This window comes from Trachymyrmex septentrionalis, unplaced genomic scaffold (genome assembly GCF_001594115.1).
Source record: "Trachymyrmex septentrionalis isolate Tsep2-gDNA-1 unplaced genomic scaffold, Tsep1.0 scaffold161, whole genome shotgun sequence".
Classification (NCBI taxonomy): Eukaryota; Metazoa; Arthropoda; class Insecta; order Hymenoptera; family Formicidae; genus Trachymyrmex; species Trachymyrmex septentrionalis.
This window is the reverse complement of record NW_017304770.1, coordinates 1290784-1306198: the sequence shown is the minus strand read 5'-3', so window position 1 is coordinate 1306198 and position 15415 is coordinate 1290784. Positions and strand designations below refer to the sequence as shown.

Genomic DNA, 15415 nt, shown 5'->3' with positions numbered 1-15415 from the left:
TTTTTTTTTTTTTTTTTTTTTTTTTTTTTTTTTTTTTCCACTGAATACGAATTCGAGGTCAGAAGTACGCATTTCAAAATGGCGGATTCAATACAGGGTGAGTAAAAAGTCCTGGTGAAATATCTCGAAAACTAAGCATTTCCGAAAGAAATCTCTTCTACAAAAGGGGTTTTAAAAATGATCTATTCACTGACCTGATCAGTCTGACCTTGGATGGCGTCGCCAAAGTCAAGTTAAGGTTTTAAAAATTACATTGCTTTTTTTAAATGGCACATCCTATTTTTTATTCCAGAATCTAATAGTCGATGTCGAGAGCTTTCTAAAACATTATAATAAAATTATTTTTTTGTTGTTTTATTGAGTATACTTTTCGAGTTATTAAAAATTCATTTATGTAAAAATGAAAAGAGGTACCTCCAATGGCCTTGATCTTGATAAACGTTATTCAGGACATGATCCTGAATAACATTTTCAAGAGATTTTACCCGTCGGTCGGACACCTTGCGTAATACTAATGTCGGCAATACTACTTTTAAGCCTTATAACTCGAAAAGTTTTTACTTAATAAAAATAACTTTATTTAATGTTTTTGGAAAGCTCTCGACATCGGTTATTAGATTCTAAAATCAAAAATAGGATGTGCCATTTTTTAAAAATCGATGTGACCTTGACTTGATCTTGATGTCACCCAAGGTCAGACTGACCAGATCAGTGAATAGATCATTTAAAACCCTACAATTTTTGTAGGAAACATTTCTTTCGAAAATGCTTAGTTTTCGAGATATTTCACCGGTCCGGCACTTTTTACTCACCCTGTCGTATGTCATCATATTAGATCCATTTTGAAATGTGTATTTTTTACCTCGGATATGTATTCAGAGACCAAAAAAGAACAGCTACGAAAATTATATTGAAATTTAAATATTTTTTCGAATTTTAACACATGTATCCAAGAAATGCATAAATACTAATTTAAAAGTCGAAGAACAACCTGAAGATATTAATCGGATTTCGAAAAAAATTGTACCCAAATATCATATTGAGATCCATAGCTAACTTTTAAAAGATATTGCTAATCGATTTTAAAAAAAATTTTTTTTCAGCTCACTTTAATATATACGAAGTGTCTGGACATATTAAAACTTCGGGAGCGTATAGAGGATCAATAAACTAAGAACAAAATGTCCTGTAGAGATAGACTCGTTTTTGCTTCGTTTTAGAGAAAAACGCAAAAATAATTCCACTAGAAAAAAACAAACAAATTTTTCACCTGAAAACAGAATTATTATGCAGTGCAAGAACGCAGCAACTACGTTTAGTCTTTTGCGATTTTCTCCAAAACGAAGCAAAAACAAGTATATCTTTATAGGACTTTTTTCTTAGTTTATCAATCCTCTACATACTCCCGAAGTTTTGATATTTAAATTCTAGACACCCTCTCTCTCTCTCTCTCTCTCTGCGTGTTTGCGTGCGCGCTTGCGTGCGTCGTTTAAATATTTATATTTATATTTAATTATTGCAAACAAGTGTTGAAATTTTTTTGTTATTAATTTTAATTATAAGGATTAATTAACAGTTCATTATTAATTTGACAGAGATATATACGACAAAATGAAAGCAGAAATACGTCTTATGAAGGAAGAATTAAGTGCTATAGAAAGATATCGGACACCAAAAGAAAAAAGTCTTGCACAATGTACTTCAAGTTTGGAAGCTATGCGTGCGACTAAAGACGGCCTGGAGAGTGAATTACATCAAGAACTTATGGCACAATTATCCGTTGCGGATCAGCATCAGGTGAGCGTAAACAAATTTTTAAATGTAGTTGAATTAAGAATATAATATTTTTTTCCTTTTTTTCTATCTTAAATTAAAGATTGAAACTCTATTTTATCGATTTTGGTAGGTCGATACTTTAAATGACGATATCAGACGTTTAACAAAGGAGAACAAAGAAGCGTTCGCGAAACGAATGCAATTAGAAGCAGAGAAGAATAAGTTAGAGAACTTATTAACGAACAACTTAGTGAGGAGAAAGGACGAGCTAGTTCAAGCTTTACAAGAGATATCGGTCGAAGATAGACAGCGTCAGCTTGATTCATCAAAAATCCAGTTAGCGGATATCGAAAAGAGATTAATGAAGGTAAACGAGGACTTCAAAGCACAAAATGAAAAAGTAACCAATGCTATGAAGAAAGTAAGTATTTAAGAATACAGTAACCATCTTTATTGTACATGTTTAAATTAATATAATCTTTAATCTCCCCATTTTGTCGTATGTTTAGCAAAAATCGGAATCTGCAGAAGTTGAGAAATGGAAATTAAAAGAAAAAGAAGCGCAAGAGAAGATTGAAGCGGATGCGAAAGACTTGGAAAAATTAGCAAGCAAGTTAAATATCCTGCAACAGAAAATAGTAGAGTGTACACAAAAAATTACTGAACTTGGCGCATTGCCTAGTCACGAAGCTTATTCTAAGTTTAGTACAATGTCCACGAAACAGCTTTTTAAGGAAATGGAAAAGGCAAATAATCATTTAAAAAAATATAGGTGTGTACTTTTTCTATTTAAATATAATTAAATCGACAAAAATTTATATATATATATATATATATATATAATTATTAATCTATTATATGTATTAAATTAAAGATTGTGTTAGCAATTTATTATATTTACATTTTACATATTTCTAGCCATGTGAATAAAAAAGCTTTGGATCAATTTATGTCCTTCAGCGATCAGAAAGAAAGATTAGTGAAACGGAAAGAAGAACTGGATCGAGGTGACGAGAAAATAAAAGAACTCATGTCAGTACTTGAACAACGCAAATGTGAAGCGATACAATTTACATTTAAGCAGGTATGTCTATATATACTGCATCGTTTAAACTTTTAAAGTAGTGGAGGATTAATGTCTTAAAAATATGTCATGATAATATATTTTAAATTTCATATAATATTTTTTTCTCTTTTTAAGGTAAGCAAGTATTTTAGTGAGGTATTCAAAAAGCTTGTACCTTCGGGCCATGCACAATTAGTTATGAAGACTGCGGACGGCGATGAAGGGGACGATGGAACAGCGGAGCCATCAGATTCCGATAGATTTATAGGCGTAGGTAAGGAGAAATAGATTTTTACATTTATCTGAGATATATTGTGTATTATATACAATATAATAAGAAAAATTTATTTGAAAATTTTCTTAATTTTTTTCTTCGAGTTAACTAATTTCACATTTATGTGGTATATACTTACTTTATTTATGGATTTTAAAACCTTGTATATTTATTATTTTTAGGTATAAAGGTATCATTCACAGGACATAGAGGCGAAATGCGAGAAATGAATCAATTATCTGGTGGACAAAAATCACTCGTAGCGTTGGCCCTGATATTCGCGATACAAAAATGCGATCCTGCACCGTTTTACTTGTTCGACGAAATCGATCAGGCACTAGATGCACAACACAGAAAGGCAGTAGCAGATATGATCCATGAGCTTAGTTCTGACGCTCAATTCATCACCACGACATTCAGGTGACGTAATGCAATCAGCAGCCTACAAGATTTTGAGATTGATTCAAAATGACATGATTGTTATGTTAATAAGACAATATAAAAAATAAAGATGTTTGTTTCGCAGACCGGAATTATTGCATCACGCAAACAAATTCTATGGAGTGAAGTTCAGGAATAAGGTTTCGCATGTCGAATGTGTGACGCGGGAAGAAGCGGCTGATTTCGTCGAGGACGATACAACGCACGGTTAAAATATTCATAATTTACAATCAAGTTTTTTTTGCGTGATTTCAGGAGATAACACACGTACAAATGGATCAACTTTGTTATGATTTCCCTTGAGATTTTCTTCATATTGACCAGTTTTTTGAAATACTTTATGTATAAAATCACATAAAGAGAAAAAATTAATTTTTTATGTATATTCGAATTCTTCGCATAGATCATTGTAATGATAATCATATTACGCATGACGAATATTAATAGAAAAACGCAAGAGTTTTGGTAATTTAATATTTTATTTGTAACAGATTACATGTTATGAAAACATTGCAAAATATTATAATTGAAATTTGGTATATATATATGAACTGTTTTTTATATTATAAACTTTATAAAATAAAATGACTATGATAAATACGGTAATATTAGTTTATGAAATTTCAGAACAATTGTTCCATTATAATCAGGAGTTTTTTTTAGTGGACATAAAAAAGGTTAATAAAGTATTAATAAATAATTTCCAAAAAGAGAATTCGGTTTAAAAAGATATTTATTCGAAGCATTCCTCTTATTGGTTGTCGGTCTTAATCTGACTTCGCATTCATTATATTATGACTAATTTTAATACTAAAAGCACTAATTAAACGGTAAAAGAGATATTAGTGTGTGCATCATATACAGAAATAATTTTATGAAATTTTTAGTTTTACTAGTTTAAAGGATTAATATATTCTAGTTTTAGATTATTTTTATCTAAAACATATAATAACACTATCAACCAAAGTGACGATATTCACGGTTTAGCCATTCGGTGTAGTTTTTGTTAAATGTAAATATTAGAGTTCACAGCTTCACAATTACACTTCATTTTTGCACACAGAGCCTCACTATATGTATATATGTGTATCGGTATACACATGATCACCATACAAGTCTTGCAATGCAAAGTCATCGATGACACTAAAGGCCACTGCGTTTGCATGAAAGAATCATGTGTACAATATAACTTTTATTCCAAATGGCTTTTTGAACACAGATTTTAAGAGCAATATGACGATAAATATCCCATATGGCTATATCTGCGATACACGAATGCGAATTTCCTTAATATTAAAGGAATTTGTGACAGCAGAGCAATATGATGATAAGTATCCCATATGGCTAATATATCTGCAATATACGAATGCGAATTTCTTTAATATTAAAGGAACTTGCGGTAGCAATATTATTCTTCTTTTATTACAAGTATGTTGTATGTGGTTCCTTACATCTTCAATGAATAGCAATGAGACCAGATTCCAGAAGTTTTTGTAATTTTGCAGCTATATCAGGATTCTTCAAATGACTGTGCAAAAAAAAGAATTTATTAAAATTTTCATCAACAGGAAAATGGATACAAATGGTACATTAAAAAAAAATGTTAATACTCTTTTGAGTATCCTTAGATTTTCAAAGAATATTCAATATATAATGTAATAATAGAAAATAAAATAATACAGGATTGTCACAGAAAATGAATTTTAAAATTCCCTAATTTTTTCTAGTTTTTCAGATGAAAATAGAAAATTTTCTAATATGTAAATTTTAATACATTTAGAATCAAGGATTATAAGAAAGCTCACCTATATTATTAAAAACAACACAAAAAACGTAATTAAATTTTGAGTGCAAATTCAAAAAATATAAACTAAAGATAACTATATAATATTGGAATTCCCGCAATAAAATAACTAAGAACAAATGAGCAACTGGGAATTGGCAAAGTGATCAGTGCGTAATTCGCTTTGAAAAAACTTCATCTTACATTAATAAAAAGAATTTGTTTCGGCTAGTCTTCTAGCCTTCTTCAGCAATAATACAATAATAGGTGGTGATCCATACATTGGTAAACGAAATCTACGATGTTACAAATACTGAATTAATTGGGCCGTGATTGTGTGGTAACCTTTACTCCATTATTGATGAGAGTCATTCTCATCAGTTGCAAGGCTGGATGGTAGTAATGAAAATCTTTAAAAATCTTTAAAAATTAATAACTGTAAAGCTGTAAGTGAGAAATATTATTATTTTATAATCAATGTAAACAAGACAATGAAGTAAGTCTTATTTACATTGATTATAATTCTCACCTATAGCTTTACACATTATTAATTCTTATTAATTGAACACGAGTGTGGCATAACTGGCAGCGTACGAGACTGCTATGCTAGAGATCCCGGGTTCGATCCCAGGCAGAATCGAAAAATTTTCGTACACTCATAGCTCCTCTCGGCAGGCAATGGCAAATCACCAAGAGTATCCTTGCCATGTGCACTTCTATAAACAAAATCGTCGGAATCGACGATTAAACTGTAGGTCCCTTATGACTACGTACAATCAGCATGCGCATTACAGGTATATGATAGAAATCACCACATCCATTCGAAGGATTATGGACGGAGGAGGATGTTTCTATCAATGTATGGATCATTATCTACTATTCCTGAAGAAGACTAGCCGAAACATGTACAAGTTTTTTTATTAATGTAAGATAAAGCTTTTTCAAAGCGAATTACATACCAATCACTGTGCCAATTCCGAATTGTCTATTTGTTCTTACTTATTAAATATAAATTATAATTATTTTATTAAAAGTGCATTTAAAATGCGCGAGTTCTGAACGTATTTGACTATGTCAAATATAATATTTAAAAAAAATTATAACAATTATTTGGAATAGGAGCAGTTTAAGAAAATTGGGAGCAAATTTCAAAACTCCAGACTTTTTACATTTTCCCCTGACTTTTCTCATCATTGGTTTTCCATGACCAATTTCAATTTCCTTGACTTCCCAGTTTTCCAAGTCTGTGGCAACCCTGTAATAGTAGCTATTGGATGACAAGTGGCTCTGCGTGAGAACGATTAATTTATAGGCCTGAACACTTCTTATATAATTCATCTTTTCTCTTTTTCTCTCCAACGTGGAGAGAAAAGGAAGAAAGATGAACTGTGCAAGAACTTTAGCTAAAAAGAACAAACCTTATATTCAGCGAATTTCAAGACTCTCGAAGTTTAATTCCTATTATTCTATATATTGCTGTCAGATTATAATGGACTTTCTACAACAAGCCATTATTTAAGTTTTAAATCTTAAAAGCCGTAAACAATTATAGTTGATTATTCTTCTCACATTCGATAGTGGTCAATTTCTTGCTCAAGACTTAATTAGGTAATGACTTATTGTAGAAAGTCCATAAAAGATTAATTTGGAGAACTGAAAATTTGAACAAAGGAGTATAAAGGGTAATTGTTAACACGCATTTTGGCAACAATAAATTGATATGTAACATCTCTCTTAAAACGGTAAAAATATTTTATCGACAAGATCCTCTTTAAAATGAGCAATTGAACGAACATTTGTGTATGTTAATGAAACTACGCGGTTTACTACAAGGTAATCTTCGATGCGAACATTTCGTGAACATTCAAGGCGAGAAACAATCTAATGCTAAACCGCTTCTGTAGGATATTAATATATAGAATGTTAATACATTACTTACTCTTGTAAAGCTCTTGGATCGCTCTGCATTTGTTCCAAGATCAATCTCATGGCTGGATCTCGCAATATACTCTGGATCTCTGGATCTGCCATCGCTCTCTTTCTCACTTCTTCCGGATTCGAACTTGCGGATACGGCACAAGAGCGATAGCCCTCTAACGCCTCGCTATTCTGTGGATCCAATTCCAGAGCCTTCTGATATGCTGACAAGGCTTTTCCCTGCTGTTGCATGGCTTGCAAAATTTTTCCTTTCCTAATCCAGCCTTTAATGAATTTTGGATCTAGTTCGACAACTTTCTCGCAATCCTTCAAGCCGAGATCAAATGCCGCCAGTTTAGTATAACAGGCAGCTCTGTTACTGTAATACTTGGGATCGTCCGGATTTCTTCGGATCGCCTCGGAATAATGTTTAATAGCGGCAGGATAATCGCCATCTTTATATTTTTGATTTCCCAGTTCCTTTTCCTCTTCTGCTTTAGTCGGGTCGATATAAGCCTTCCTCTCTTCCTCTTTGATTATTTTGTCTATATCCGAGAGTAAGGTTTTAATCTCCGGCGTTCTGTGCTCAGACATAGACTTTTCATAATACACCTTAGCCTGCTTCCAATTCTCCATTTTCTTATAAGCGTGACCAATTCTTGTAAATGCTTTTGCTATCAATTTAAAATCTGCTCTATTTTCTCTACCGACCTCAATGGCTTTCTCACATTGAGCGATACATTTCTGATAATCCTTCTGTTCGAAGTACACTGCCGCTATATTCAACAAATAGATGATTTCTGTCGAATCCAATTCCACAGCTTTGTTGTAATGCTCTAAAGCATCCTCGAAGCTCTTCTTCTTGTAAGCCTCGTTACCAAGTTTCTTCTCTTCCAAGGCTTTTCTCTTTTCAGGTGGAAGATTGTCCTCCTCCTTCTTCTGAGGCTTTGGTTCTGGTTTGGGTTTCGGTGGTTCCGATGGATTCATCGGCTCAGTTTCCATTGATTCCTCCATATCAGCGCTCATTCCTAGCAGCACGCTAAGAGTGGTGAGCACTCTGGTGTCCTGGAGATTAATACTGAGACTCTGTGGATTGGTTCGCAATTCTTGCAGTAACTTCATATATTCAGGATCAGACAAATATCCCTTTGTTCTGGGATCACTAGCCAACTTGAGAAAGATGTCTGGTGAATTGAATGGATTAGTTACAGCAGCTGTTTTCTGGGCCCTCACCTCAGCCAGACTGCTTCTAAGCTGTGGATTGTTGGGATCCAGTTGTAGGCCCTTTTCGTAAGCTCTGATGGATTCATCATACCTGCCTAAGTAAGCAAGAGCACTGCCCTTACGCGAATAACCCTTTCCCCAATCCGGTTTCAAACTGACAGTCTTTTCGGCATCCTCCAGTGCTTGCTGATACTTTTCGGATTTTGCATATGCCGCTGAGCGATTGCTGTAGAGAACATGATTATTGCCGTCCAAGATGATAGCATCTGTGTAGCATCTAATGGCTTCATCATAATTTCCAGTTTGTAAAGCAGCGTTTCCTTTCTCTTTCAACAAAGCTACCTGCAAAACAAGAATGTAATACTTGGTTGTATATAGCAGATGTTATTCATTTAAAATTGTACAACCTTAACTCTAGTTATACACACTGTGAAGTCAGAGAAATCTGTTAAATTAAGATTTTTTTTTTCGTGTTGCTAAATTTTTGTTTTTTTTTACCTATATATCTCAAAGCTTCTTAATTCTATCGACTTTTAAACATTATGGATTTATTCCTTAATTAATTTTCCATCAATTGAAAAAAATTAATTGAAATATGTTTATTTTTACGAATGTATAAACGATATATAAATGGTAACAAATATAGATGGGATCTTAGGGACCTATGTATATATTAAGGATAGAAAAATAGTATAGTTAGGATTAAGATATCAAATCACAGAGCTGTGTATTAAGCATCTTAGGACGTTACTTAAGACGTCTTGAAATAAGAATGGATTATAAATATCAGCCTATGTCTGTTTTTTTTTCTTCGAACTAGTGGTGTCTAAAGAGTATATCCTTAAAATATACTTAAAATGAAATAAGTATGTATTTGAAATTTGATAAAAGCAAGAAAGCTCTAATAAAGTAATAAAAAAATAAACCTATAGCGAATACAGTATCTTTTGGATAATAAGTTTTGATTAATAAGTTGGATTAATCTTGATAATCAACCTTTGCTATTTATTCTGAATTTAGCCATATCAGCATGTCTTGTTCCATTTTTCTATGATCAGCTAGATGGAAAAAAAAATGAGTGGTCGCATAATCGGAAGAAATTCGCCAAGAGGGCGGGGAGAACAACCGTTGACCTCGCGGAACGTGACGAAGCGTCTGAGGAAAATGCGAGCTTCGCCTTCGCCGTCGCGCGCGTAAATCCTCGTAGATTTACGGGCTTCACAACTTTCTCGCAACTCTTACCTGATCACCCATCATGTACGCTTAAAATGTTGAATCTCTGTCTAGTTCCCGACGACCGTCCGTCTGACTTGAGTAATAAACACGTTCAACTTCAATGATGACTCGTATGAATTCTTGTAAATCCTCTCGTGTGCCACCAGACGCATGTATGCTCGTGTGCCGGCGAAGGTTCAGAAAGCTCCAGAAACAGACAAGCAGCGACCTCACACTACTATTTATACATTAAGGTCGTAAGCCGTAAGAAATTAACCAATCATAGTCAATTATTCCTTTCGTATTTAACTGTAATTGGCTAATTTCTTATGGCTTATGATTTGCGACCCTATTGTAGAACATTAATGAGCGTGCGATGTATATATGTATACGTGGTGTATATATGTATATATACGCTACATATTCATTACTGCGTGTTTGCAAAGTCATGTTGTACTCAGTAAAACGAGATCTATTCGCGTTATTTGCACTTTTAGCACTTGGAATCTTCGCTTTCTCTCTTTTCAAGGTCAAATATCATAGAGCTTATACTACTAGAGGGGGATTCGAATGGCGTATCCAAACAATGAGTAGAAAGTGTGAGCAAGACTGAGAGATAGAAGATGTATATTTCTGTTCAGCTCAGTAACTTTTCTTCTTTCTGCGCATGTGCCAAGAGGAGATAGAAGAGGACAGAAATACTTTTATCTCTCAACTTGCTCACAGTTCGACATCTGTATTTGCCCTTCAGTGTAGTATAAGCTCTATGCCAAATATACCTATCTCATTTTAAGTGCAAAAATATTTGAAGATTTCATACAACGCCAATAGATCTATGAATTGGTTAAAAAAAATGTTAATGTTGGTAACATTTATATACATTTATAAAATATGTATTTTTGTATTTATAGTAATAATAATAAATAAAAATTATTATACAAACTATAATTTTATTTTTATAATAGCATTGTTTGTTTTGTCTCTCGGGAGACTGCTCGGGATTGCTCCGAACGAACCCAGCGTACTTGAAATAGCATTTTGTTCGTTTTGTCTTTCAGGAGCTGCTTGATCTGATATTTATCGTTACGTTGTATGACGGATGTGTGAATTTCAAGTACGCTAGATTCATTCGGAGCGATCCCGAGTAGCTCTCGAGAGACAAAACAAACAATGCTAATATATATATACTCCGTTTAACGAGAAAATAGCTGCGTTCAGCAAAACATTTATTTTGCAACGTTGGAAATTTTCTTCGCGCTGATTGGGTTATGCTTTTAGATCAAGAGAAATGATTCAATCTCAGCAAAAAATCATAAAATGTTGCAAAACTGTTGTGTTTTGTAGAACACAGCCAATGACTTCGGATCAGAAGAAAACTCGTCCGTTTTGCGCAAATCTTTATAGCGTTGTACAACGTTACATCTAAAAGCACGAACGCTCATTGAGAGTTCAATAAGCTCTTTTTACCTGTTTGGTCTACATTTTTAGATCTAATGGAATATGCGAATCAAATGCAAGAGCTCACTGAGCGCTCAGTGAGCAATCGTGCTTCTAAATGCACCTATTGCCTGTTATACGCAAACCGAGATCATTCTCTCGTTGAACAGAGTATAGACTTTACACTATGTACGAAATTTGTCATATGATATCCGATTATATGACGAACATCGTAGGCCTGTTCTACAATAGAGTTGTAAGCGGTAAGCCATCCAATATCCTGATCTAAAACAATATTCTGATTGGCCCATCGGCTTAAGGTCACTGCTATGAAATTTTGTGTGCGATAGTCCTAAGGATTGCCGCAGACAAAATTTCTATAACAATAACCTTAAAAGATGTGAACTTAAGCCGATGAGCCAATCAGAATATTGTTTTAGATCTTTAACGTACTCTAACGGAAATAGAAATAGCAGTAAACTTATCCATAAGGCTAGTTTCAAGGTTGAAATTGATCTTATTTGCGTCGTCTACAATGGGCAGTAGCAGTAATGGATTAAGGAGTAGGCGTAGAAATCAAATCCTAATCAAATGTGAGAAAGATAATTAACTATCATTGGTCGATTTCTATGCCTATTTCTTAATTCACTATTGCTACTGCCCATTGTAGACTATGCAATTGCGAGATTATAGATAAGTTTATTTCCATTTTCGTTAGATTACGTAATCTAAAGCAGTATCCTGAATGATTGGCTAATCGGCTTAAGTTTACACCTTACGCATACTATTACGGAATTTTGTGTGGCAGCCCTAAGCATCATCTACAATGAGCAGTAGCAATAGTAGTAATGGCTTTTGCACACCATCGCGCGATGCGCGATACGTGATACGCGACGCGCGACATCCAGGTTGTCTTCATTCAAATGAATCTAATATATCATTTTATCTTCGTTGTTCACCAAATGTTAAATAAAGATCAATAATACATACACTCGGATAAATTTCCGAACATAGTCCAATAAGTATATATAATTTTTCCAGAGGTTATAAGATGTTTTATTACGTATATTAAGGTTATAGTATATAAAAGTATCAATATCATGAAACTTTATCCCTAGGATGAAAAGTGTGTGTGAAAAGTGAAAATTTTTATGATTAAAATTAATAAAGAAATTTTTCACTTTTCACTTTCCATCCTAGAGATCAAATTTTATGATTGATACCAAGATTACATTTTTCAATTAATTCTGCTTTGTGTGTAGCCATGCGCAGCTTGACTCGTTCGCTTCTCGCGTACGAGAAATGTTCAACTTCGCTCAACTTTTGCTGCGACGTCGCGCGATATTTCGAAAAATTATATATATGCTTATTGGACTGTGTTCGGAAATTTATCCAAATGTATTATTTATTTTCGTTTAACATTTGGTGAACAATAAGGATAAAATGATACATAAATACACTCAAGTAAAAACAACCTGGATGTCGTGCGTCGCGTATCGCGCTGGTGTGTAAGAGCCATAAGGCTGTAAAAATGCCCGATGTCCACGATGTTCGAAATCTTGAACAGAGAAAAAAATTAACAAATCACATTTAAACAATTTGATAAAAGGCTCCGCACAATAAAAATAAATTAATTAGGTTGAAATTCTTATTTTCTGCTCTCTGTTCTCTATTCCTTTTATTGTGCGGAGCCCCTAACATGACTATTCCGATTGGTCAATTCTTTCTTCATCTGAGGTTTTAGACCGATTTCTAGCATCGTGGACATAAGGCTTAAAATACATTGAGAGTAAGCTGATTTTCCGATATAATAAGGATGCCTTCGCATGAGGCATCCTCCATTTCAGATTAATTGCGTTGAAAGTCCGACAATCATATCGGTATGCAATTATCATTTCTAAAATTAATTCATTTAAATGAATATATATAATAGTTCAACAACAAGATGTTGTTGAACTATTATAATTCTAATCGTAGTGACGCTTCGTATTTAAAGTAATATATTTTTAAAAAATATTACATTGCAAAATAAATGTTTGCAATTTTTAAGTTATATCACTTAATTTATATTCGTTAGAATCTTTAATATATTATAAAGAGGAAAAGAATTAAAAACTTACTTTTCTCATTAAATATATATATTGTACATTAAATAATGTACTCCATCAATTCTATTTGGTAGCATTATCATAAATATACAGGTTATGAATTTAATTTAGACGTGAAAATCTGCATTAGCTCTGCGAGCTCGATCTTTGAATCCGGAATGGATCGAGCAGTTCGATTGACTGTAGAAATGTTAATATCGAACGCAGATTAGATGACATGTAACAGGAAGATACGAGTTACCAAACGATTTTCGAGATAAAAGAGCAAACGGACGCCTCCGATTTGCAATGCCGGATGCACCTGTTATATTTTATTTACTAGAATACGCCATTCTGAAAGTTGGTATTCACATTGGGTGTATTTCGGAAGATAAGAGAAATGCGATCAATTGTTGCTTAGAATTTCTGTTATACACTCTAGCAGAAATGCTAAATGAATTTATGATTGGTTTTCGTAACCTACGCATCTGGAAAAGTACGCCTCATAGGCAACCGGCATCTTTCCATCGCGTATATATGAACGGATGATCGAATGAATCATTAAAATCGAAAAGATTTTGTGAGAACCACTCTTAAGCCTGCAGTACACGATGCTTGTTTTCCTGCTGGATTGCTAACTGGATTAGAATCTTGCCACCGTATTTAGTTGCGATATTGGCATTAACACTGCAGCCAAGATTCTAATCCAGCTAGCAATTCAGGAAAATAAGCATCGTTTCGAAAATAGGCATCGTGGGCCGCAGGCTTTAAGCTTATTCGATGCGTTTTTGCATGAAACGATAGAATCTGACAAAAAAAAGCGTCGCTCTGTGATCCGAAATATTAAGCGTTAAAGTTGGTGACTATTGAGGGATCTATTAAGAAATCTGTCACAGAGGCAAAATAAGGTCTATAATTCTCTGGTTTAAAAAATCGATAGAAACAGATAGACTACGAAAGAAAATATCGCCGATTCTAACATATCACATATGATTTTTAGTACAAATAATAAAAAAATTGATCATTTCTAGTATATGTTTTTCCATTTCTGAAGCTGTATAGTTTTATATACAATTTGATATAAACCTCATTCGACGCTCTATCGTATTAAATATGCATATTCAGGTGTTTTATATGCTTTATATGAATATATACAAAATTTCACATAAATCACTTATAATTTTCTAACCGCCTTATCGGATATGATCCGTCGTATACTATATTTCTATCATGTTTTTCATATTAATATTCAAAAGCTTCTTATGAACGTATACAGAAAAGCATATATGTGGCAATAAAGCTATTTTCTCCAATAGCCGGTCTTTTCGAACGTATTGTAAGATTTTTTTTTTAAAAAGAGGATGATAAAGAGAGAGAGACTTAATCGTCTTTTGAAGGTTTCCTTTCTCCTGATTTTAATTTGTCTTTGTCAGGATTGAAAATCTGAAGGAGATTATTGTAGGAGAGGTTTCTTGAGAAACGGTCTCTTGAATTTAAACACTGACTTTAATTAAGAAAAGATACCACCGAAATACACTTGTGTAAACGGGCGAGTTGACGTATAACTTTACTTCGTAATACATTAGAGAAATTGTTAAGAAGCAAGCGAAACTCACTCGCGTTATGACGACGCTTCGAAAAGTACTTTTTCTCAAATCCTCAGAACGAATCGCCCGAAGCAGCCGTGCTCCAGCGTTTTTATAACATGTCTCCGAGCGTGAGCGATGTTCGGCTTGAAGTTTTGACATTTCGGTGACAGGTGTCGTAAATGACCAATAAACAGCGCAAGTGCGAGGAGAGGACTTGATTGCTTTATTATATTTTACAGTATATGGAAGATCTGGCACGTGCCTATATGGCTGTACCCGGAAAATCCGATAAAATTATTTCTCTAAAAATGAATAGACTTGGCTTCAATTGTTTTCAACTCGCTTTTCCGAATCCGATCTGCCGTATACGATTCTATCATGTTTTCCATACTGTCATTCAAAAGTTTCATACGAATGTATACGGAAAAGCGTATACATATGTGGCAAAGCAATTTTGCCAGTAGTCGGTATATCTGAACGTATATGCAACACTCGGCACGTGTCTATGTGGCTATATATCCGGAAAATCCAGTCAGATTATTTCTCTAAAAATTAATATATCAGGCTTCAATAGTTTTCAATCCGTTTTTTCAGATTTGATCTGTT

The 15415-nt window shown here is 33.7% G+C and overlaps 2 protein-coding genes across 2 annotated transcripts in view; one reads left to right on the top strand and one right to left on the bottom strand.

Annotated features, from left to right (window-relative positions):
* Positions 1 to 3933, top strand: part of LOC108746265 (structural maintenance of chromosomes protein 3) — an 8499-nt gene extending 4566 nt beyond the window's left edge. Inside the window, exons 13-19 of the mRNA XM_018482920.1 lie at positions 1596 to 1797; positions 1907 to 2197; positions 2286 to 2548; positions 2695 to 2860; positions 2978 to 3116; positions 3299 to 3536; positions 3643 to 3933. Of these exons, the coding sequence (XP_018338422.1) occupies positions 1596 to 1797; positions 1907 to 2197; positions 2286 to 2548; positions 2695 to 2860; positions 2978 to 3116; positions 3299 to 3536; positions 3643 to 3769 (1426 nt within the window). The 3' untranslated portion in view covers positions 3770 to 3933. The remainder of the gene's footprint in view (positions 1 to 1595; positions 1798 to 1906; positions 2198 to 2285; positions 2549 to 2694; positions 2861 to 2977; positions 3117 to 3298; positions 3537 to 3642) is intronic.
* A 230-nt stretch (positions 3934 to 4163) lies between these two features.
* LOC108746279 (stress-induced-phosphoprotein 1) lies at positions 4164 to 9924 on the bottom strand. The gene is made up of 3 exons (XM_018482950.1): positions 9724 to 9924; positions 7280 to 8823; positions 4164 to 5085 (listed from the first exon to the last, which is right to left on the bottom strand). The coding sequence occupies exons 1-3, from the start codon at positions 9736 to 9738 to the stop codon at positions 5013 to 5015; spliced, it is 1632 nt and encodes a 543-aa protein (XP_018338452.1). The 5' UTR covers positions 9739 to 9924; the 3' UTR covers positions 4164 to 5012.
* Positions 9925 to 15415: the final 5491 nt, after the last annotated feature.